This window comes from Balaenoptera ricei, chromosome 2 (genome assembly GCF_028023285.1).
Source record: "Balaenoptera ricei isolate mBalRic1 chromosome 2, mBalRic1.hap2, whole genome shotgun sequence".
NCBI lineage: Eukaryota > Metazoa > Chordata > Mammalia > Artiodactyla > Balaenopteridae > Balaenoptera > Balaenoptera ricei.
In genome coordinates this window covers 83,359,209-83,384,420 of record NC_082640.1, presented here as the reverse complement: position 1 = coordinate 83,384,420, position 25,212 = coordinate 83,359,209, and the positions used below count along the sequence as shown (strand labels likewise).

At 44.3% G+C, this 25,212-nt stretch overlaps 1 protein-coding gene across 3 annotated transcripts in view; it reads right to left on the bottom strand.

Annotated features, from left to right (window-relative positions):
• Positions 1–25,212, bottom strand: part of MYO5C (myosin VC) — a 106,465-nt gene that overhangs the window by 54,762 nt on the left and 26,491 nt on the right. For 2 of the 3 annotated variants that reach the window (XM_059913283.1, XM_059913285.1), the window contains exons 9-15: positions 17,791–17,897; positions 14,493–14,758; positions 10,664–10,745; positions 8,286–8,426; positions 6,747–6,872; positions 2,309–2,392; positions 333–467 (exon numbers count right to left, since the gene is read on the bottom strand). In XM_059913283.1, the coding sequence (XP_059769266.1) occupies positions 333–467; positions 2,309–2,392; positions 6,747–6,872; positions 8,286–8,426; positions 10,664–10,745; positions 14,493–14,758; positions 17,791–17,897 (941 nt within the window). The remainder of the gene's footprint in view (positions 1–332; positions 468–2,308; positions 2,393–6,746; positions 6,873–8,285; positions 8,427–10,663; positions 10,746–14,492; positions 14,759–17,790; positions 17,898–25,212) is intronic. The other variant, XM_059913284.1, reaches the window with a different exon arrangement.

Below are 25,212 nucleotides of genomic sequence, written 5' to 3'. Positions count from 1 at the left end.
ATGCATAAACATCTATTATGAAAAGTTTTAGTCTGTGACTGGGTTTATCAGCATATCCTGCTCTTGTGGACAGAGCAGTTCTCTGTCCAATACTCCCAAACAGCAAAGGACTTTAGTGACTCGGGTTACTGTGCAAACATATGGTTTGCTCAGATGTGTGTAGCCTTAGAGGTTGAGGCACTATGATGATGAACGACTACTTTTCTTTGCATGTGCATTTATACTAATAGATCTGAAGAAACCCAGTGCCCGTGTCCAGGCCCGGAATGGGTCCCACCCACCCCTGGCTCCCCGCCCTCAGCCCCCTCGCCCTCAGAAAACTCTCTCAGTACCTTGCTCCCCACGGTGCTCCGGAAATGCTTGTTGTTCGGCTTGATGACTGGCTTTGCAGATTTAACTGTGATCGCTGAACCGAAAGGTGAAGAAGGAACCGGATTTTCTTGAAAAAAGTTGGCACAGAGATGAAACTGGGAAGAACAAAGAGGGTTTCAATGTCAAAAGTATTCGCCCACAGTCCTCAGCTGGAACGATCAAGGAAATGGTCACAACAAACGCCCCCACCCCCGTCTAAACCAGTGGGGGATAAAGTAACAATCTTGGCCAAATCTCAGTTCCACAAGGGGGTCGTCCTCGCTTGGGATGACTGACGGTTTCTTTCTCAGGAATGGGAGCAGAAAGGAAACCATGTGAATGTCTGTATGTGGGTATCACTCCAAGTGTCAGAATAGGAGAAGCATTTACTCTTCCTCCCTCTGTGCCTTGGCTCACGTTGCTTCTGCACTTGGAATCTCCTCCCTGCTAACCCCACGTTCTCATCCCTGTAGATCCAAACCCTACCCATTACTCAAGGTGCTATTATAATATTTTCTAGCCCCACCCCCTTCACAATAACTTCCCTGGTGTCCCAGTGCGAATTAATCCCAACTTCCTCTCGGTTATCTTAATCTTTGATCTGTACCTCTTTTAAGACACTCACTACTTTCTACCTTGCATCACTTATTTCTTTAAATGTCTTATCTTCTCTCTTGGAGAAGATGTCGTATTTTCTTCTTTTAAATCAGACACTGAAAACCTTCTTTGGGGGAGAATTCCTGCCTGATGCATCCTGTAGCCCCTGTGGAACAAGTGAATCTGAAATTCCCAGGCCTCTGACAGCTTGTGGGCTTAGTGCAGAGACCCATCTGTGCTTCACCACGATCTGTGTCCCTCTTCCAGACTGGACCCCAGGTAAACAATTGGTGAAATACGTCAACTAATTTTGTACACAAATACAGGCTATTTCTGTCATAAATCAATTTTAATAACTGAAGTTGCCATGGCCTGTGATTTACTTATGACCATTAGTGGGAAGTGCTCAGGCTCATTTGGGAAACTGTCAAAATACTTGAGCATCTGGTGCTCTGTGATGACCTAGATGGGTGGGATGGCTAGGGAGGGAGGTCTAAGAGGGAGGGGACATATGTATACTTATAGCTGATTCACTTCACTGTGCAGCAGAAACTAACACAACATTGTAAAGCAATTATACTCCAATAAAATAAAATTTTAAAAAAAGAGAAAAAAAATACTTGAGCATCAGCAAAGGACTGGGGACCTTCTAAAAGAAGGAAAATAAATATGATAACCAAATCTTCACAAAAAATAAAGGACTGTGTATGAAATATCCTTTTTCTCATATTTTAAGAATTCGAATTCTTAAAATTCTTAAACTGAAAGAAATGTTTAAGGAGGAAAAGAAAAAGCCAGAAGTCACTCTTATGGTGACACTTCATCATACAGAACCGTGGATTCAAGGAGCTCACATATGCAGAGCAGCACTCTGTCTTGCTTTGGTTTTCTCTGAGCACTTACTTAGCACTACCTACCATTGCTTGCTTTCATGTGTAAGGTATGTTGCTCCCTCTGGGACGTGAGCTCCATGAGAGCAGGAACCCTGTCTGCCCTGTTCACTGCTGCATCCCCAGAATCTAGGACAGTGCTTGGCACATGATAAGTGCTGTATAAGTAAGTGAACTAATAAAATGTGAATTATGATTCTTTAAATGATTGTATTATCTGTTCTTCGTCTCTGTCATCTGCATATTTGATTTCTGATTTTGCATATAGTGGAAATTTGCATGCTTTCAGAAGCTAGAAACATATTTTAGTGCCAATTCCGAAATAGTCATTTTTTGTATGTAGGAGCTACAATTCACTGCTACAAGACAGTTAACACACACACACACTTCTTACTCTTTCCTGAAACACAGCTAGATCTACGTCAAGTACACAATGAATAACATTAACTACCTCTTAGGACTTTACAAACCTTGCTGGCTCTCAGGATTTCAACCAGCATGTCATAGACGGTGTCTCTGTTCTTCTCAAGGAAACCTTCACATTTATACTCTACCTATGCAAAGAAAGGAATTAGTTCCAAAGAGGCAAATGCAGACAGCGTCTAAGTACCACAGGTTTCTTTTCTTTTTAAAGAAAGATTAATGAAGGGGCTATAAAGGCAATGTTTTAAAAAGAGACTCAGTTTCTGTTTGTCACAGCAACACCAATACAGAAAGCTTAGAAAGCTGGGAATATGTCATCTGATGCAAAGCGCCAGGCTCTCCCACTGCCTGGACTTCTCACTGGCCGCTGGTCACTCTACACTCACCCATTAGTTCCCACTGGCCACAGGTGACTGACTGTTCCCTGTAACATGTGCAGCTAATACAAGAAGACCTGGCTTAGGGTTCCCTTTGCCTTTGAAGCCACCAGGAGGAGGAAAAAAGCTCAGTGGTGTCCTTTGAGTTCAAACAGAAATGTTTTCCTGAATCAGCATTAATGTGGTAGAAAGGAAAGAAAAACTGACCAGCTGATCACAAAACCTTCCAGGACCACAAAACCCTTAGAGTCAGGTTTAGAGTGGGTCAGTGTTTGCCCTGATTGAATTTGGCTTAGAAAAACCCTCTATGCAGCCCTTTCTGATTCATAAGGCTTCTCAAATCCCTCAAACAACATATCCAGGGTGGCTGCTTAAACATTCAAATCTCTGGCTAATCACAAAGCTACAGTCATCAAAACAGTATTGTACTGACATAAAGACAGACACATAAATCAATAGAACAGAACAGAGAGCCCAGAAAAGAACCCACACTTTTATAGGCAATTAATCTACAACAAAGGAGGCAAGAGTATATAGTGGGGGAAAAGACAGCCTCTTCAATAAGTGGTGCCAGGAAAACTAGACAACTACACGAAAAGAATCAAACTGGACTACTCCCACACCATGCACAAAAATAAATTTCAGGGACTTTCCTGGTGGTCCAGTGGTTAAGACTCCACGCTCCCAATGCAGGGGGCCTGGGTTCAATCCCTGGTCAGGGAACTAGATCCCACATGCATGCTGCAACTAACAGTTCGCATGCCACAACTAAGCAGCCGGCCTGCCACAATAAGACCTGGCACAGCCAAATAAATAAATAAATAAATATTAAAGAGTTAAATGTGATCACCTTTTAGCGCTTAGAGTTTTTCAGATAGGCTCCTGAAGAGATGCACATGAAATGAGTGATGATATATCAAGTTATATTTTCTAGTTGTGGTCCTTTATAATTTCACAGTTGTGATCCCAAGGGAAAAAAAAGGATCAGACTTCATGTAAAGCACATATGGGATTCACTTCAAGAGACCCTCTCTATAGTACATGGTTTCTGTATGTTTAATTCTTGTCACCTGGCGCTTCCAAGAAGACCCTCTTAAAAGAACTAACAGTGCAGCATTCTGTGTGTACTATGGATTGGTGAGAAGAAACCATACACACTGTAGGGTCAGCTTAGGTTCTCAATTTCATTAGCCAAGGAAATAAAATTGTTTTGAGAGCGAGGCAGCTGTGCTTAGATGCAGAAAATCAGCACAGTTTGCCATGGTCCCCAGTGCCCCCAACAGAGGCACTCAGGTACCTGCGACCCTGTCCCTGCAAACAGTCTCCTGGGATCGGGAAGGCTCTCTATTTGTTACACCTTTGCTCATTTGTACTAGTGGCTCACACACCAGCCTGGAAGAATTTATACAACAATCCATGTGCTGTACTCACAAGGGCGTGTTTCCAGACAGGATTAAAGAGTTAAATGTAAGACCTGAAATCATAAAACTTCTAAAAAAAAACATAGGCAGTATGCTCTTTGACATCAGTCTTAGTAATACTTTTTCATAAATGTCTCCTCAGGCAAGGGAAACGAAAGCAAAAATAAACAAATGGGACTGCATCAAACTAAAAAGCTTTTGCACAGTGAAGGAAACTATCAACAAAACGAAAAGGCCACCTATTGCATGAGAGAAATTATTTGCAAATGATATATCTAATAAGGGATTAATATCCAAAATATATTAAGAACTCCTACAACTCATCTCCAAAAAAAGAAACAACCCTATTAAAAAATGGACAGAGGATCTGAATAAACATTTTTCCAAAGAAGACAGATAGCCAACAGGCACATGAAAAGATGCTCAACATCATTAATCATCAAGCAAATGCAAATCAAAACCACAAAGAGATATCACCTCACACCTGTCAGAATGGATAAAGTCAACAAGACCACACATAACAAGTGTTGGTGAGGGTGTGGAGAAAAGGGGACCCTCCTGCACTATTGGTGGGAATGTAAATTGGTGCAGCCGCTATGGAAAATAGTATAGAGAGTCCTCAAAAATAGAACTAACATTTGATCCAGCAATTCCACTCCTGGGTATATATCTGAAGAAAACAAAAACACGAATTCAAAAAGATACATGCACCCCTATGTCCTCTGCAGCACTATTTACAATAGCCAAATCTCTGGACTATATATTTTAAAATGTGATATATATTCTTCATAAATAAAAAAATAAAAATTTACAAACTGTGAACAAACAGGCTTCCAGGGGTGCTGGAATATGGAGGCAGAGAGGGTGTTCAGGGACCCCAGGGCAAGGACTCTGCTTTGTCCCCTGGGTAGGAAAGTGTCCTTCCTGGTGCACAGTTCGGGTTATGAACCAGGAACGCTGGCTGTCTGGAAACACGCCCTTGTGAGTACAGCACATGGACTGTTGTATAAATTCTTCCAGGCTGGTGTGTGAGCCACTAGTATAAACGAGCAAAGGTGTGACAAATATAGAGCCTTCCCGATCCCAGGAGACTGTCTGCAGGGACAGGGTCGCAGGTACCTGAGTGCCTCTGTTGGGGGCACTGGGGACCATGGCAAACTGTGCTGATTTTCTGCATCTAAGCACAGCTGCCTCGCTCTCAAAACAATTTTATTTCCTTGGCTAGTGAAATTGAGAACCTAAGCTGACCCTACAGTGTGTATGGTTTCTTCTCACCAATCCATAGTACACACAGAATGCTGCACTGTTAGTTCTTTTAAGAGGGTCTTCTTGGAAGCGCCAGGTGACAAGAATTGAACGTACAGAAACCACGTACTGTAGAGAGGGTCTCTTGAAGTAAATCCCATATGTGCTTTACCTGAAGTCTGATCCTTTTTTTTTCCCTTGGGATCACAACTGTGAAATTATAAAAGGACCACAACTAGAAACTAGAACTTGATATATCATCACTCATTTCACGTGCATCTCTTCAGGAGCCTATCTGAAAAACTCTAAGCGCTAACAGGCGATCACGTTTAACTCTGCTCCTCTGGCCCACAAAGGTGATTACAGCTGTCTGGCTGGCTGTCCCTCCAGTGTCCCCGTGGTCACTCAGGCACAACCAGCAGACCGACCCCCAGCAACAGCCTCTAGGACAGGCAAGCACAGGCCGTCCCCGTGATCCCCAGGCGCCGGCCAAGCCACTGGAGTAACACCCAACCCGGCAATAACACAGAGGGCAGGAGTTTCCATACGGAAGGAAAGCAAGATGAGAAAGCATATTTAGGGCAGGTGGTTGTGGTACATTTTCTTTTTTTTTTTCCTTCCGTTTCCTAAGCTTTCTGTAATTTCATTAAAAAAATTTTTTTTTACTAAACATTTTCTTCGTAAGAAATTGGAGACATATAAAGAAAATAAAGATCACTTAGAAAACCCATCGGGGTGGGATGGGGAGGGTGGGAGGGAGGGAGATGCAGGAGGGAGGAGATATGGGAACGTGTGTGTATGTGTAGCTGATTCACTTTGTTATAAAGCAGAAACTAACACACCATTGTGAAGCAATTATACTTCAATAAAGATGTTTAAAAAAATTTTTTTTAAAAATAAATAAATCATATTGGAAACAAAAACAAAACAAAACAAAAAAAACAAACAAAAAAAAAAAAAGAGAAAACCCATCATCTTGAGTCAGTCTTTGTTACCAATGTAAAAATATATTATGACAATAAGAAAGGAAAGGGTCAGCAAAAAGATATTCCTTTCAATGTAGGAAACAACTATGCTGTCTTGATTATAGCAATTTCACGGAGAAAATAAACTGATAAAAGGTTAATGAAAAAAATAAATAAAAATAAATTTTAAAAAAAAAGGTTAATGAACTCACAATAAGCCCCAAATCAGAAATGAGGTCCATTGGCAACACGTTTATCTTTAAAGCAGTACAATTGAAACGCATATATTTTGCGATAAAGACAAATTAAGAACTGTTACGCTCACACACGCACGCATACACACAGGTATCCTTCATCAAAGCTACGTGCTAAATAAGCATGATGGTTCTGACCAGCAAAGTCCCTGGCCTGCTTGCTCCTCCCAGGAGACAGCTGTGGGCCAGGGGCAGACAGCACTGCTCCAAACTCTCACTGTACCTTATCAGCAAAGTGCTGGATGATAAAGGATGTGTTTGACATTCTGGGTTTTTCAAACAAAGCATTCTTGTTGACAAAATTATTATACAGCTTTTGAAGCCAGTTTTCATCAGTCCCATGTGGTAACTGGAAGAGAAAAGCAAACCAAATAGCAAGTAAGAAAACAGAGGAGAGGAAAAGCGCTAATTCTAAGAAACCAAGATGAGTTGCACCTCAGAGTGAACTGCTCTACATGAGAGGCTTCTGTTCCAAATGCAACTCTCGGCATAAAACTGTCTTTGATCTTATTCTTTAGAGTGATATTTAAATGGACATATCAATGCTCTTTTAGAAGAACAAAATGTTATCGATGAAAAGGAAACGGTCGTATAACGACGTAAGAATGAAGCATTTTATTTCTGCAAAATTGGCAGTAATTTAACATTTCTTCCCCCCAAAATTATGTGAACATGATTTTTATTCTTGGTTGAATGGGGGAAGATTGGAACCCAAATGTAGTCCTCCCCACCCCCTGCCTCAGGAAGACAGTTTTTCTTTTGTTTTACTGCCTAGTTAATAACTACCTCCTTGAACTAAGATCTTACCTACTTAAACTAAGCTGGTTGCAAAACTTGTTCTTGATACGGGTGATTGTGAAGCTATCGATTATATTCAGCCTGAACTCTGTGAGTCTAATACTCCATATAGGGGATAACTCTGTAGAGTGGGTACAAATATTCCTAGAGGTTACCTTGGCCTCTGCACCCTGCCCCCAGTAGATCAGTCCAGAATGTTTGACCTTGATGCCTGTCTTTTAATCTTACATCACTGAAGGGGCTAAAGCATAGGTGGCACCAGAAAGGATAATCTGTGAGAAGAACCATGGAATTGAGAATTCTAGGGAGAAAATACCAGTAAGTCTTCAACGTTACAAGCATTTGGGGCTGGGGGTGGTAAAAATTAATCTTTGGAAAAGAAACAAGATGTGTGTTTAAACATTAAAATATAACCTTTAAACCGAAAAAATGAATACTGTCCTAGGGATTATTTTTTCCTGTGGCCTGACGAAGGACACTGCTAGGCTGACTCACTGTAAAGTTTTTCCTCCCAGAGGGTAATAATAATAGGAAAATTCCTAGAGACTCTTTTCTCAATTGTATGATGTTGATTTTTCAGCTGCACCTCCCAGTGGGTGACTCATGGAATCAGGAAATAAGAGAAAACTCAGTTCCTATTAGTCATTAACAACTGGTGTGTAGTCACTTGCTGTTTCCATGTCCACTCTATATATACACCTAGGGACAGCTTCAAAGGGCTCCTCCCTGCTGGACATGACCTAAGAGGTCATGCATGCTACCCAAGGGTGGGCTACACCTGCTGAGGGTGGGAGGTGCACCGGGCCCTCTGAGGTTCCTGCTATGGACTGCTGTCTCAGTATTAACATCCAACCAAGTAGTAACACGTCAGGAATTCACATGTACATTAAAAAAAATCCATTTTGCAATATGCTCATCTATTACTACTCAGAAGTTGAAAACAACAATTATTTTAAAAAGTTACCAAGCATTCTTCATCCAGTAACTCCAAAATACCCATTTTTGCTTCAATCAGGTCAATAACTGTTTGGTTGTCATAAAAATCTATCAGAGTCCAAGGAATATCTTCCTTCATATACTCTTCTTGTTCAAGTTTAAAGACATGCTGGAAATCCAGAAGTCAACATAGAAAGTAAAAGAGAATATTAGAGTGTGCTTCTGAAGAACAGGACATAAACATTTGGAAAATGTAGATATATGACTGATTTGAATGTTTATGGAAGACCCTGAGGTGCACGCCACCCTCCTTACCCACGATCAGTGCTGCTGAGGTCCTAACGTGGGTCTGTCATCTTCCAGCCCACTCGCAGGGGGTGCCCACATCCTGGGGTGTAAGGCCTGAGCCAGCCTGCCACCTTTAGCACTCAGGGTGGTCCCGGAGCCCCTTCCTGCTCAGTCACTGCTGCTGTCCAAGGCAGACCCAGCCTCTTTGGCCGGGTGGGAACCAGCCCACCTGAGAATGTTGGCTCTGGGGCCAGTATGAGAAGCTAACAACTTGGGGAGCTTTGTACATTACTTGTTTGGGCCATGAGGGTACCAGGGAGGCTTCCCAGAGGGCTGGCTCAGGCTCATCCTGGCTGCAGGCGGCAGAAGGGGGAAGGGCTACGAGGAGAAAGGCTCCCACAGGAGAATCCCAGTGGGAATTGCACAGAAGCCCAATAGGTGGTTGAGAACTGAACGGCGCCCGTACAGACCAGAGAGACAGCACAACAGTGCTGGGGGCGGGCAATGGATGGGACTGCAAAGGACAGCAGAGGGGAGATCACACCAGCCCCCTGTGTATCCCCAGAGAATCTCAGACCTGTGGCCTTTTCCTAGGGGCAGTGAGGACCCACGGAGTTCATGATGAGACCTAAGTTCTGGAAAGATAACTTGGTTTGGGGGTGGGGATGGCTTTGAAGAGGGCAGGACTGGAGGCAGAAAGCCCAGTCAGGACTCAGCCCGGGGTTCTGTGGAGGCCGGACACTGTGCCAGGAAGGTGAGCAAGAGCAAAGAGGTTGGGATGAACGTGAGGCTCAGGACACTGGGTCAGGGGTGGTGCTTTAATCACAAGAGGGAGCGTAGAAGGCAAGGAGCCAAGAAGGGAAGGTGGCAGGTTCACTTTGTCACTGCTGAACTCCCAGAGGCCACCCAGATGCAGGGGTCCAGCAGCGGCCAGATTCATGGGACTGGAGCTAGGAGAGGGCTCACTAAGGCTTTTATGTTGATATTTTAAGGTTTTATCTCTTCCAGGAGGATCTGCACATTGATAGATGACTCAAGCCACCCCCCCAAAAAAAAGTGGGGTGGGGGAGAAGGAGGATGAAGTGGAAGAGTAGGAAAAGCAGAATAAAAAAAGAGAAAAATGGAATTGCAGCCTCTGACATGCTATTTTCAGGAGGTGTCTGGCACATGTTATTCTGAGGTTGAGGTGAATGTGTGTGTTGGGGAGGAATATGGCACTGGAGTCCTGGGAGGGGCAGGATCTACAGATACAGTTCGACTTCAGGTGAGTTATGCTGCATACCCACTTGGAATAAATCTTAGTTTCAGTTATTAAATGCTAAACTTCCAGGGAATCCTTGAGAATGTTAACAGAATACAAATTCGCAACAGGGTGAAATCTTATGCTTATACGTGACTTAATTCTGGAGCAAGGACTAAGAAAGCAAAAAAACATTTACTGGGTATGATTCACCGTTAGGTCTTCTCCTTACAAGAATATTAGGCAGATACTACTGACCTGTTTTCAAAATGAGAAAAATGAGGCTCAGAGAACCCAAGGTCCCAGAGGAAGGAGGTGGTAGAGCTGAGACTCAAACCCAGTTCAGTTTGAGCAAAAGCCCACGCTCTCCGTGATGTCACACTATCTTCTCCTCATGAGTTGTGTGGGAGAAGCTGAATTTCAAAGGACAAGCAGGAGTTCTCCAGGTGAAGATGAAGGGATGGGGAAAGGACAGGGGCAGGTGGGTTATGGCAGAGAGAGCAGCAAGTGCAGATACTGAGGCTCTCAAAGACTGGAGCCTTCAGGAAACTAAGGGGTTTGGTCTGGCTGCAGGGAGCGGTGGTCGGTGTCCAAGAATGGCAGGCGATGAACTGAAACAGAAGTTGGCAAGTGGCTCCACAAAGATGAAATAGGATGGGAAGGTGCAGCTTCAAGATATGGCCACAAGATGGTGCAGTGACCCAGCATGTGAGTGATCCAGCAAGATTTGAAGAGGGAAAGAACTAGACTGAGCCTCTCTCCATGGTCTGTCTCTGTCTCTGTGTCTCTCTCTCTCTCTCTCACACACACACACACACACACACACACACAGACACACAGCTGAGAGCTAGTTTCAAGAAGGCAGAAAAGTCACTCACCAGGTTAAACTGCTGTTGCAGCTTTTCGTTAGCATAATTGATGCAAAACTGTTCAAAGCTGTTCGCATCAAAGGTTTCGAAACTGAAATACAGTTTAAACAAGTTAAGATATAACTTGTAGGATATATACATTCATTTATAGGTTAGCCTTTTTTCACAGATTTTACAGTTTAAAAGTTTTCTATGTTTTCTGCAAGTTTTAAATATGCCTCAAAGCTTCTGTTTTAAATATCCTAGCATTCAGTTTATAAGTCACCTTTTTCCAGGCTGTCCCAGCAAGGCATCTTGGGTGTACAAAACACCTACCTGAGGCAGGCATTAAAATAGGCATGGTACAATATGGCATATCATTTAATCCACACCATAACACTGGCATCAGCATTATTATCCTCACTTTATAAGACTGAGAAGTTGAAAAATTTGTCCGAGGACAAACCGTGTCAGACTGAGCTGTGAGCTGACCTGACTGTAACACTTACGTTTCCAGTGAAAAAGCAACGCTGTTTCCTGTTGCCCCACTCTTTGCTGCACGCAGAGGCAGCACGTTTTTGCCTCCCAAGGGGTGCTTTCATAGTCCTTGGAGGAAAAGGGCAAGGCCATCTAATACCCATAGCCCAGCAGACCCCTTTAGGTCCAAGGCAGACAGCCCCACCTCCATTTTCAGACTTTCAGTGTCTGTCTCTGGAGCTGCAAACTCACAAGCTGAGGGGAGACCAGTAGACGACAGAATGGGGGGCAGGCTGGAACTGTGCGGGGCCCATGAAAACCAGGATTGCCCAACGGGCAGCTGCTACTCAGCTCCAGCCAGCTGTGGCCGTGGATTAATGCAGGTCAGGATGTGAGGCCACCTGATTCTCAAGAGAATCCAGAAACCTGATTTTATGTGAATTACCCCACTCTGTGATGTGGGCTGAACAAAACTGGGCCACCCAACCCACCACCTGTCCAGATGAGCGCTCCTGCCAGAAGGAGGCTGAGTACTTTAGGTGTTAGCATTGATGGTCATCACCTCACTTAACCCAACACCGCCCTAAGTGAAGAGCTGCCCTGACCCCACTGTTACACACGAGGGTCAGAAGAGATGGTGACCATTGCAATGTGGTGCCAGACATGCAATTCGATCCCAGCTCTTGGTGCCTTAGTCTAAAGCCTTAGTTCTTAATCGCTCTAATCCCGAGAGGTTCCTGCCAGCTCCAACCATGGGTCCCCTGAGAATCTCACTTGACCGAGCCCGTTTGGCTCAGTTTAGAATTCCTGGGGAGGTGAAGGGCCCGGACTGTCCTCTGGGCAGCTGCAGGGTGACTTGGAACAGGAGCAGAACCCACAGTCCGGACAGCCCCATACCACATGTGCCCTGGGTGGTCCGGAGGCTCTGCCGGCCTGGACATTGCAGACAGGCCACGGCTGGGCCTGGAGGGGAGACAAAAGGGCCTCATCGTGCCCTGCCAAAGGCTGGACTTCCTAGGGCAGGGGCGGAATGTCAAACATCAATGACTGTTTTCCTGTTCACATTTGAACAATTCTTATGGTTCTTAAAATATCTTCACAATCTCTTCCATTTGACCTTTGTAATAACCCTGCCAGAGAGGCCCCCTCCGAAACTGAGGTTCAGAGAGGTTCTGTGACTTTCTGGGGGCCACACAACAGCTGTGTTGCGGTGCTCACTCCCTGCGGTCTGACTCCAAGCCCCAGGCCTTTCCAACTCTGGGTCTAGAGAACATAAATACCCGACTGGCTGGGGAACCACAAGCCTCCATGTTTTTCCGAGCTGAAATCTCAAGGCTCACAGCTTTGGCTTTAATCGCCTTCACAGAGGGTAACTTTTCTTTTCAGGCTGTCTTATTTCCAGGTCACCCTGAGCTCGGTTCTCTCAACAGCTGCAGGTGTGCATGCACGAGGGCTAACCTAGACATAAGCATACTGGAGAAAGGTGTGAAAGGATTCGCCCCAGACAGTAACACTCTTACTTAAAGAGGAGAGCTTATTTTTTTGGAGGGATGAAATGAATTCATGGGTGGCAGTGAGCATGTTACTTTTTAAATTTCCAAGGAGGAATTTAATTTTAAAATATGAATTTAAAATCTACTCTAATAAGTTCTTAAAAATTTACAATTACTCCTGTCAAAGATTTGCCCACTTAGCCAAAAATTCAACTTCCTTATGACAGCGGTCTATCAGCCTGCGGATCTGACGCCGGCCTGCCATTCTCCTGACTCACTGCTCCCTGTTCTCAGCTGCCCCCTCTCTTCTTCCCGCCCTGCTAACCTGCAGCACATCCATCTACTTATTCCCTGCCCAGAAATCATCCCAACCTCTAAGTATCTGCCTGCCCACTCCACTAAAAGTTAAGTCCCTAGAGGTCAGAAGCCATGTCTATTTTCTTTATCAATCACACCTGACATAGTTCCTGGCACATGCATATTTGTTCTTGAATGAAATAATATATTCTTAAAATAAAGGGCTATTTATTTTAAAGACATTTTAAAAACACAGAAAAGAATAGAAAAAAATATAACAGTCACATTTCCACCACAATGAGACAGACTATTGTTAAGCAGGACTATTCCCATGTAAAAGTCTGCTTAAATGACTATTGGCTGCTCAAATCCTTTTTTTTTGAATGGACAAGGTAAATAATTTATTAGACTACCCCAGCAATGTATCACTAATTTATAACTGTTGACAGATACTATTAATTGGGAGTCATATGTACAGTATTAACTTAGAACCTAAGTTAAACAAGGAACTCCCCTGAGGCACAGCCTCACATTAAATAGCTGTGGGAAAAGCTATTTCTCTCTATATGGGTAAAAAACAGTTCAGCGGCCCCTTCTGCCTGCCCTCCCAGCAGAGCCGGCTCTCCCCTCCAAACGGGAAGGGGAGGGTGAGCTGCTTTTCCCGGCGTGTGGGGGGATACTCCCCAATCTGGGTGCAATACTCCGTGATGCCTTCCCTGGGACCATGTGCCCCTCCTCCCCCTGAGAAACCAGGGCTGGTCCTGGGAGGGGGAAGGGGTTGGGTGCCCGAGGCCAGTTGCTAACAAACAAAAGCCCGGGTGCTAACTCCCCTCACGCTGGCCAGGCCTCACTCACTCTTCTTGGCTGTTCTACAGGTGTCTTTAGCACAATTCTGACCTGGAAAAGCAGGACTGGGCAATGAAAAGAAGCCAAGAAAAAAACCCCAATGTGGGAACTTGGTCCCCCAAATGATTAGAATTCTTGGAGAATGGGGCAAACACATGACCCTCATGATCCAAGAATGGAAGAGGATTTTAGGTGTGAGGAGGCTGGTTGGTAAAAGGCCTGGGTTTGAGTCTACCTCTGGCCCTGTGAGTGTGGGCAAGGTGCAGGACCGCTGGGGCTGTTATTTTCACCCTACGAAATGGGAAAGGTATGTCAGGGCTCTACATCTCACAGGGCCTCTATAGGGAAACAGAAGTGGGTGAGAGCCTCATACAGTGCTGGGTTTTCCCACCAGCAGAGCAACTGTGAAAGAGTCTTCCTAAGGCTTAGTTGTTTCATCTGTAAAACGAGGGTAATTACAAGGTTGTTTGAGGAATAAGAAGGTGCACGGAGACCACTCAGCATGGTAGCTGGCATGTGGCTCTGGATGTTGGCCATTATTGATTTAGAATTTATTTAATATACCCTAGAAAAAAGACACTGTAGCCCAGGAGACTGTATCTAACATCCATATATATGCAAAAAAAGAGAACACCATCTTTCTGATCATGTGAAACACAAAAGAGCAACCAGAACAAAATGATCTAAAAATAACAGGCATTCGACATTTAAATGAGGAAAGACAGGCTCACTGAAGAGACTCTTACCCATAAATGTCCAAAACACCAATAAAAGTGTGCTGCTTGCCTGAAAACTGCAAGGCTTGGTTAATTCTCTCCACAATGAAGTCAAACAGCTGAGCGTAGATCTTTTTGGCCAGCGCGTCCCTGGCGTTGATGGCCTGGGACCTGGTCATGGGTTTCACCACCGTCTCGGAGTTTGTGATAATCTTGCGATTACACAGCCACTGAGCGACTCTGCCACTCTCCAGGCCCAGGAGCTCACAGAACACCTCCAGGTGACTGTCGTCCTCCTTCAAAAGCAAGACACAAGCCCCGTCAGGGCCATCGGGCCATCTAAACCAGCACTGGCCCACTCAGCCAGGCCCCTCAGCCTCTGCACGACCAGGCCTCAGGACACAGAGCCAGGTCTGGGAGTGAAGCAGGAGGGCCTGCAGTGGCACGCAGCCTGCACCTGGTCCCTGGCAGGGCACCGCTGTGGTGATGCCAGGCAGTCCTGGGCTTGGTCCCATCTGGATTTTCGTTCGGGCCAAAGAATGTCAGTAGTGATTTAGGCCACAGAAGCAATCCTCTCCCCTCTCCTGTGCGTGTGGACACAGCCTTGAAGCCTCTCTTCCCTTTGCATCACATCCAGGCCACCTGTCAGAGCCTATACTCACGACCTCTCCCTCCTTGTGTTGTTGGGATTTGCCCGGGGGGTCTGGCCCAGGAGGTACCTAGGTGTCATTGTCAGAGAGAACACGGTGGGCTCCCTGGAGTAAAGTAGCTTCCCAGCCAACTTGAGGGCTGTGGTGGGGACTCTTCCTGGACGTACAAAGTGAATCTTATTTCTCTCCCAAGCCTGGGCAGGAGAGCTGCCCCACTGGCCAGCAGGCGAGGAGAGTTCTGCTCCTGTTTGTCTTCAGGAAGCATGGACTAGGGGTCCTTGTCACTAGGCAAGGAGATGTGATCCCATGTGACTGCACACCATCATTCCTCTCGGGAAGGGGAACTTCTGAGGCAGGCTGATCTGTAGACACCATCTCAGCCAATCGGGGAAAAACCACATGATTGCATTTAAAAAGCATCAGATTACAGTGGCGATAACAACCTATAAAGTCCTGCCGCCAACCCACATCCCTTCTGACCAAGATCACAATAGTATGAAGCCTGTCTTAAATGTGCCTGATTCCCTCCCTGGGGGAGGGAACTGGCAGAGTCATTGGTTTCCTTCCTTCTAAGCAGGAACCAAACCTTCTGAGTTAAAAACATTCAGCTACAGGTGCAGCTACCGGGGGAAATGCAAAGGGGCAGCAAGTTTTAAAAAGTAAGCTGGCTTCATCCGATTGAATTTGCCCAATATTTCAAGTTCTTGATGCAAATGACTGAAAATTACAGGACTGATAATTTTCTACAAAGATTTGACATCTTTTTTGTGGAATCTGTCTCCTAAGATGGATAGACAAAGGATTTTTAGTCTATCAATTTTAACTCCTCCTCCAAAATACTACCTTCACAACAAACTTCACAGGACAGAGTTCAAAGCAAGGGCATTTGTTGGGTGGAAGTCATGGGAGTTTCAGAAGAAAAAGTGCAGCAGCCCATTTCTGGGGTAAATGAGCCAGTATCCAGAGGGAGAACCACACCTACACACATTCCAGGCCTACCATCACCTTTCTCCAAACTTCCCAGTCCTTTGTGAACTGACTGACTCTGTCAGGGCTGGATATTGGTGGGGATGGGGGCGGGGCGCTTAATGTAGGAATCTGAGGAGAGGGAGGAGAATTACCTCCTGGTCATATGGCAACAGGCCAAAAACACACCCTTCATCTCTGCTCAGCGCTCTCTCCCCTTAAACCACAGGTCCCAGAGCTGAGAAATTACCAGGTGTACAAAATTAACAATTGTTCCCATCTGTTGTTTTGGAGACATGAAAGTAGATATTGTTATGGACTGAATGTTTGTTTCAGTCATATGAAAAACTCATATGTTGAAGCCCTAACCCCCAATGTGATGGTATTTGGAAGTGGGGCCTTTAGGAGGTAATTAGGTTTAGATGAGGTCATGCGGATGGGGCCCCCATGATAGGATTAGTGTCCTTATAAGAAAAGAGACTAGATATTGCTGTCTCTCTCTGCCATGTGAGGACACAGCAAGAAGGCAGCTGTCTGCAAGCTAGGAAGAGGTTCAACCATGAACCAAGAGTTCAACCATGCTGGCACCTTGATCTTGGACTTTCAGCCTCCAGGACTGTGAGAAAATAAATTTCTGTTGTTAAGCCACCCAGCCTGTGGTAGTTTGTTATGGCAACCGGAGATGACTAAGACACACGTTAATACAAAGTTTTAACGATAAGAAGATTTTGCATTTCAGAGAAATTTTTAACTGTGTGACTGTCCTCTTTACATGGATATTGTTGAGAATAAGCAAACACATACCCCACCAAGAATCACCACTCATAACATTTGTTGCTAAAGAGACACATACATAAACTTATCTTGTGTCCATTAAATAAAGAAATCCATCACAAAACTTACATGGGAATATATTTCCATAGAGAGCACCACTGGTGTTTGAGTCAGGCATGTGTCAGGAGGTAGGAGGTGTCCTTTCTACTTAAAACTGTCCAGTGCCCTTAAGGCCCTGCATGATCTGCACCTTTCCCTCCCGCCTACCCCTCATTTTCTGGCCTCATCTACCACCCCTCCTTTCTCTCACTCTTTTCTGCATTTACCAACCTTTTGGCTATTTTTCCAATAACACTTCCTGCCTTAGGGCCTTTGCACCAGCTGTTCCCTCTACTTCAAATGTTCTTCCCGAAGTGTGTGTGTGAAGTGACACAATTCACTTCCTTATGGAATTAGAAAGGCTTTCTCTGAATGCCAGATACAAAAGGCACAGCCCCGCCCCACCCCTACTCTGCTTAATTTTCCTTTTTAATGGCTATCGTCAGCTGCCAGAGCCTGTAACTGTTTATTGTGTCTCCCCCTCCTCCACTTCCTTCCCCCAGATCATAAGCTTCATGAAGGCCTTCTGATCTTGTTTTGTTCACTGCTGTTTCTCCAGAGCCTATAACAGTGTCTGGCAGAGTAGGCACTCAGTAAAAATTTGTTGAATAAAAGAAAAACAGAGAATGCATTTCCCCCTTCTCTACTGTTGCAAGGGGAAGAAGCTTTACTCTTTGAAGGTAACCCATGGAAACTCCTACCTTCCTTGTTCCTGTTAAACTGGTCTCCCCAGTAGGCCCAATGTGCCTGGTGCTAAAATGCAAAAGCAGGGTAACCATGAGAGGTTTCTACTGATGATTGTCCCAACACAGGAAGGGTGAAACAAACACATATCTTACACTGACCGCCGATCTCTCATTGCCCACTGCTATGATCTGCACATTGCCCAGATGTAGGATGGCTGCCAGGATCTTAAAAACATCCATCTGAAAATCTTCCTTGAAACCTGAAAACAAAATTTTTCCCAAATTAGGAATACTGCATTTCTTCTCTTGCTCAGTTACTAGTAAGGTAAACACCTGAATTCTCTCATGACACTCTAGTACCATCAGTGCCAAGAGCTGGGACAGGGAACAATGAGTAGACCCCAGGGAAAATCTAGTTCACTGTCTTTCTAGTTTGACGTGTGCAGACACACAATGTGAGCTGTACAACCCACCAGGTTTCCCTTTTGCTGTGGCTGCTAGGAAGTTCAACACAAAAATTAGTATCTGAGTAACCACTTCATGTTGTGTTCCTGGGAGAACCAGCTCTCATTCACTCTGTGTGCTGTGCTTTCTTGATTGTTAATTTTTTTTTTTTTTTTTTGCTTTTTTGCTCATAAGTTCTCTGGATGCTTTTTATGGTTTGTGCTGGAAGGATTTCATTTGCCCCTCCAGCTCTACACCCTGTTCTCTGCCGCAGGAGACTGGCCTGTTTGGACCAAGGCAATGGGCTCTGGTGGCGTTTGACCAGTGGGGACCCTGGCAGGAGATGAGAGAGCAGGAGGAGACAGGTGCTGGGTACATCTCCCCATCTCTTTCCCTGCAAAGTTGCCTCAGGCTGGCTGTGTTGCCGACTGACAGAATGTTACTGTTCCGAGTCATTGCTGACTTTCCCCAGCCTGCCCTTCAGGCTCTGTGCCTGAACAAAAAGGGCTGCTGTTTCCAGGTCCCTACTGCTCCTCAGAGCCCCCTTAGCCCCATACAGTTTGTAGTTGCTCCCTTCATAAATAAACCCTCCTCCTTTTATCCTATTTGAATGTGCCCCATGTTTCCTCGATGGGACCCTGACCAATGTATGTGGAATATCACTTGTGAATAAAAAATGTTGCCTGTCATATCAGCAAACAATGGATGCTGTGGCCATCAGACCATCAGCCATTATCACTGCCCCCAACAGTGTACCCTGAGGGGATTCAGGATGGAGAAAAGCAGGATACAGGTCCTAAGTAGCTAAGGTGCGTATCAAAGGAATGATTTCAATGAACCCAGACTCTTGTATCTTCCCATAAATAGAAAAGTGCTAAATTCCTTAATTTGAGATGTCTGGTTTTCTTCAATTAACAGTAATCTTTTGATGTTCTGACTTAAAACTCCTACATATCCTGGCTCCTCCCTTACCTCTTGGGAGCGGTCCCTCAGAGCTAGCTGAGAGGCTGTGTGCCAGGCTTAAGTCCTCAGTTTTGTCCTCCAAATAAAACATAATTCTCAACTTTTAGGTTGTGCATTTTTTTCAGTTAACAGGAGACCCTCGACTCCTCCAGCAAAAGAGCAGCAGACCCTACATGCCCAGTAAGAGCCACTGCAGCCACCTGCTCCTTCTGACTTGAGGATATGTGGAATATCTCAATAGCAGCTAGGTCACGTTCTTAAATAATTTCCAAACCTGGAGAGACTTCTCTCTACTAAGATTACGCAAAATCAAAGTCATAAAAGATTTCAAACCTATGGGACCTAATTAAACTTAAAAGCTTGGGGCTTCCCTGGTGGCGCAGTGGTTGAGAATCTGCCTGCCAATGCAGGGGACACGGGTTCGAGCCCTGGTCTGGGAAGATCCCACATGCCGCGGAGCAACTGTGTCCGTGAGCCACAATTACTGAGCCTGCGCGTCTGCAGCCTGTGCTCCGCAACAAGAGAGGCCGCAATAGTGAGAGGCCCGCGCACCGCGATGAAGAGTGGCCCCCGCTTGCCACAACTAGAGAAAGCCCTCGCACAGAAACGAAGACCCAACACAGCCATAAATAAATAAATTAATTTAAAAAAATTAAAAAATAAAAATAAATAAAAGAAGAACATTTTAGGGCTTCCCTGGTGGCGCAGTGGTTGAGAATCTGCCTGCCAATGCAGGGGACACGGGTTCGAGCCCTGGTCTGGGAAGATCCCACATGCCGCGGAGCAACTAGGCCCGTGAGCCACAATTGCTGAGCCTGCGCATCTGGAGCCTGTGCTCCGCAACAAGAGAGGCCGCGATAGTGAGAGGCCCGCGCACCGCAATGAAGAGTGGCCCCCACTTGCCGCAACTAGAGAAAGCCCTCGCACAGAAACGAAGACCCAACACAGCCATAAATAAATAAATAAATAAATAAATAAATAATTTAAAAATAAATAAATAAATAAATAATAAAAGAAGAACATTTTAAAAAAATAAAATAAAATAAAAAATAAAAACTTAAAAGCTTTTGCACAGCAAAGGAAACCATAAACAAGATGAAAAGACAACCCTCAGAATGGGAGAAAATATTTGCAAATGAAGCAACTGACAAAGGATTAATCTCCAAAATACACAAGCAGCTTATGCAGCTCAATATCAAAAAGAAAAAACCGGGCTTCCCTGGTGGCGCAGTGGTTGAGAGTCTGCCTGCCAATGCAGGGGACGCGGGTTCGAGCCCTGGTCTGGGAAGGTCCCACGTGACGCGGAGCAACTGGGCCCGTGAGCCACAGTTGCTGAGCCTGCGCGTCTGCAGCCTGTGCTCCGCAACGGGAGGGGCCGCGATGGTGAGAGGCCCGCGCACCGCGATGAAGAGTGGCCCCCACTTGCCACAACTAGAGAAAGCCCTCGCACAGAAACGAAGACCCAACACAGCCATAAATAAATAAATAAACTAACTCAAAAGTTAAAAAAAAAGAAAAAACCACCCAATCAAAATATGGGCGGAAGACCTAAATAGACATTTCTCCAACGAAGACATAGAGATGGCCAACAAACACATGAAAAGATGTTCAACATCACTAATTATTAGAGAAATGCAAATCAAAACTACAATGAGGTATCACCTCACACCAGTCAGAGTGGCCATCACCAAAAAATCTACAAACAACAAATGCTGGAGAGGGTGTGGAGAAAAGGGAACCCTCTTGCACTGTTGGTGGGAATGTAAATTGATACAGCCACTACGGAGAACAGCATGGAGGTTCCTTAAAAACCTAAAACTAGAACTACCATATGACCCAGCAATCCCACTACTGGGCATATACTCAGAGAGAACCATTAACTCAAAAAGACACATGCACCCCAATGTTCATTGCAGCACTATTTACAATAGGCACGTCATGGAAGCAACCTAAATGTCCATCAATGGAGGAATGGATAAAGAAGATGTGGTACATATATACAATGTAATATTACTCAGCCATACAAAGGAATGAAATTGGGTCATTTGTAGAGACGTGGATGGACCTAGAGACTGTCATACAGAGTGAAGTAAGTCAGAAAGAGAAAAACAAATATCGTATATTAACACATACATGTGGAATCTGAAAAAATTGGTATAGACAACCTTATTTACAAAACTGAAATAGAGACACAGACATAGAGAACAAACGTATGGATACCAAGGAGGAAAGGGCGGGGTGGGGGGAGAGATGAATTGGGAGATTGGGATTGACACATATACACTATTGATACTATGTATAAAATAGATAACTAATGAGAACCTACTGTATAGCTCAGGGAACTCTACTCAGTGCTCTGTGGTGACCTAAATGGGAAGAAAATCCAAAAAAGAGGGGATATATGTATATGTATAGCTGACTCACTTTGCTGTACAGTAGAAACTAACACAATATTGTAAAACAACTATACTCCAATAAAAATTAAAAAAATTTCAAACCAAAATTACATGGAAGCCTCCAGTTCAATCTGAGTCCAGGCATTTGCAGCTGTTCCATTTCGCGCTAATGCCTACATTTGAAGGACAGATGATTCTAACAGAAATAAACCCCTGTGCATCACCATGATAAATGACAGGTAAGTGATGAAGAAAAGGAACTAAATACACAAAGTCTGGGAATCTGCTCTGGCACTCCCACTCTCTGTATGATCCATTACTTACCCCATGCTTTCCAAAACTGACAAAAGTGAAGTAACAACTCCAAAGCAATGATGTCAAAGAAAGAACTTACGACCTCACTTAAGTAATCATTTCTAGTAAGATAAAATCACTGCACAAGCACCACAGGCCTGAGGTAGATTTCAACGAGAAACATAGTGGTCAAGTTTCTTGAGCCTGAGGTCCAGGATAGGTCTGACTGTTTCCAGAGTATTCTTTCTGTCAGAGATCTTAATGGCTAGGCAAAGATCAAAGGATGAATTAAATGAGAGTCAGCAGAGGGGTAAACTAAGGCATAGAAGGATTAGGGAACTTGCCAAAGTCACAATCACACCGGGTGTATCATGGCTAAGCAGTGTACCGCCAGTGACCACTGCAGTGAGTGAAAAGACCTGTGGAGTCATGAAGCTGCCTTAGCTCACCCCAGGATGTATAAAAGTGATGGTTTCCTGATGCCCCTGCACCAGGCAAAGAAGTCTGAGCAGATCCCAGAAGTCTGCTTAATGGGCGTGTTGTGAAGTGGATCTGTGTACTGAACTAGATGACCTCACTGCTAACCCTGTCTGTTTCTCCAAACTGTCTCCATAGCAAACCACGGCAATGGACAAATCAACCAACAAGTACGTTGTTTAGCAATTACATTTAAAAAAGGTATCTGCCCAAATGTGTTATAAGCCTATGTATGATTCATGTTGGGCAGTCTGCCCTTGAGGGGGTCTCTGTCTAAGATGATAACACTGAGACACAAACAAGAGGACACAGCCAATGGGACAAGCAGTATACACGAGATATTCACATTGTTGGAGACATGCTATTGGATAGAACTTTCCTTGGGGATGAAATGTTCTTTATCTGTGCTGAACAATATGGCAGCTATTAGCTACATATGGTTATAAGCATTTGAAACATGTCTAGTGCAACTGAGAAATGAATTTTAAAATTTATTTCATTTTAATTAATGTAAACAGTCACTTGTGGCTAGTAGTTAACTGTGTTGGACAACGCAGGTTTAGAGACCATGAAATCAACACACAGCATGAGATTATTGGCTGTGGGGGTCACAGGATGATGGCAATCTCAAAGTTATAGTGAGTTCCATGCATGAATCTACTCCACAGCAGCAAACAGACCTCTGAAGCCTGCTCAAACTTCTTTGCCTGGCCAGGGGTCCTCAGGGGACATCCATGTTTAAACGCACTGGGGTTGAAGCTTAGCTTCATGACTCCACCCACGAATCTTTTCACAAATTGCAAGAAAACTATAAGGAACCCATCAACTATGCTCACTTTATCACCTAGGACAACGGTCAGCAAACGTTTTCCTATTAGGCTTTGCAGGCTATAGAGTCTATGGCACAAGTACTCAACTCTGCCACCATAGCATGAAAACGGCCATAGATCATACTTAAATGAGTGTGGCTGTGTTCCAATAAAACTTTATTTACAAAAACAGGCTGCAATCTGCCAACCTCTGGCCTAGGACATTTTTTAGTGGTTCATACGTTGAGGTCATGCTTTCATTCAATGTGTACTGATCTCTCATTCTGATAGAGCATGCCACAGTTCATAAACCAAGAGACGTTATCTCTTAATCCTCACCACATCCCTAACAGCTACTGTGGTGGCTACTCTCCAAAGATGACCCCCAGTGCATTACCCTCCCATTGTTCACGCCCTGTGTAGTTTTCTCCCCGAGGGTCCTAAGTCTGAGCTGGCCCTATGCCTTTGCTTTTGATTATTAGCACACAGCAGCAGTGAGGCTGCACTGCTTCCAAGGCTGGTTCATAAAAAAACCTGCAGAGTCCACCTGAGCCTGTCGGAACTAGCTCGGGGAGAAGCTAGCCGCATGTGACCGGCGTGCTGTGAGGAGGGCCACATGGAGGAAGAGAAATGCCCACCCAGCCCTCAGTAGTTCTAGCCATCCCAGCCCCTGTGACAGAAGACGCCCTCAGCTGATCCAGCCCCTGCCACCATCATACGAGAATCCCCAAGTGAGAAGTGCCCAGGTGAGCCCAGTCAGCCCAGAATCACAAGAGATAATAATAAATGGTCATGTTAAGAAAGATAAAGTTCTTGTTCTTAGAGGACTCATAGCCATGTCCAATGCATGCATGTGGAGGAACATTAAGAGCTGCATTTTTTCTCTACAAAGATTTTCTTTTGTTCAGTTTAAGTGAACTTTGCAAAATTAAATTTTGTAGCAAAAAAAAGATCTGATCTTTTTAAAATTAGGAGTTTTGCTAGAACGATTGATTAGGGTAGAAATTGAACGCTAGTTCATAAATTCCTGATGGAAAGGAAGAAGCCCAAAGTTAGACACTTTTTATTTGAAATGTCTATCTCGAGGTTTTCACACAGTTCACAGATTAGAATGAAAAGCTTCTACATGATTATTTCTTCTCTTTTAGGTATATCATTGTTCTCAATATTCTCATTCAGATTTAGTAGGTCTGGGGTGATATCTAGATATAAGAATTTAAAAAAACAGTCTTCTCAGGTGATCTGATATTCTAGTATTGAGAACCACTGGCAATAAGTCACTGTTTCTCAAAGAGTTATACTCTTAGTTAAGATCATTTATTTATTTTTTAATAAAATTAATTATTTTTATTGCTTCTTCAAGGATATTCTTTTTTCCTTTTTTTTTTTTTTTAATTGGGGTATGGTTGTTTTACAATGTTGTGTTAGTTTCTACTGTACAGTGGAGTTCCCTGTGCTATACAGCAGGATCTCATTAGTTATCTATTATACATATTAGTGTATATGTGTCAATCCCAATCTCCCAATTCATCCCACTCTCTCAAGAATATTCTTAATTAAAACTTTTTTTTACTGTGAGCCCATGAAGGTGAAGAATACTTTGACTACTGCTATCATTTGGTGCCTCTTCCATAAGGTTTCTTTTTTAAGAATTTTATTTATTTTATTTTTTATTTTTTGGCTGTCTCGGGTCTTAGTTGCAGTACACAGGATCTTCGTTGAGGCATCGGGGATCTTTTGTTGTGGCAAGCGGGCTCTTCATAGCGGCATGCGGGCTTCTCTCTAGTTGTGGTGTGCAGGTTTTCTCTTCTCTAGTTGTGGCACGCAGGCTCCAGGGTGCGTGGGCTCTGTAGTTGTGCACACGGGTTCCAGAGTGCGTGGGCTCTGTAGCTGTGGAGCGCAGCTTCAGAGCATGTGGGCTCTGTAGTTTGCAGCACTCAGGCTCTCTAGTTGAGGCGCACGAGCTCAGTAGTTGTGGCACACGGGCTTAGTTGCCCGGTGGTATATGGGATTTTAGTTCCCTGACTAGGGATCGACCCCGCGTCCCCTGCATTGCAAGGTGGATTCCTTACCACTGGACCACCAGGGAAGTCCCTGCCATAGGGCTTTTTAAATTATTTATTTATTTATTTATTTATTCATTCATTCTTTTTTTTTTTTTTTTTAATTTTTATTTATTTATTTATTTATGG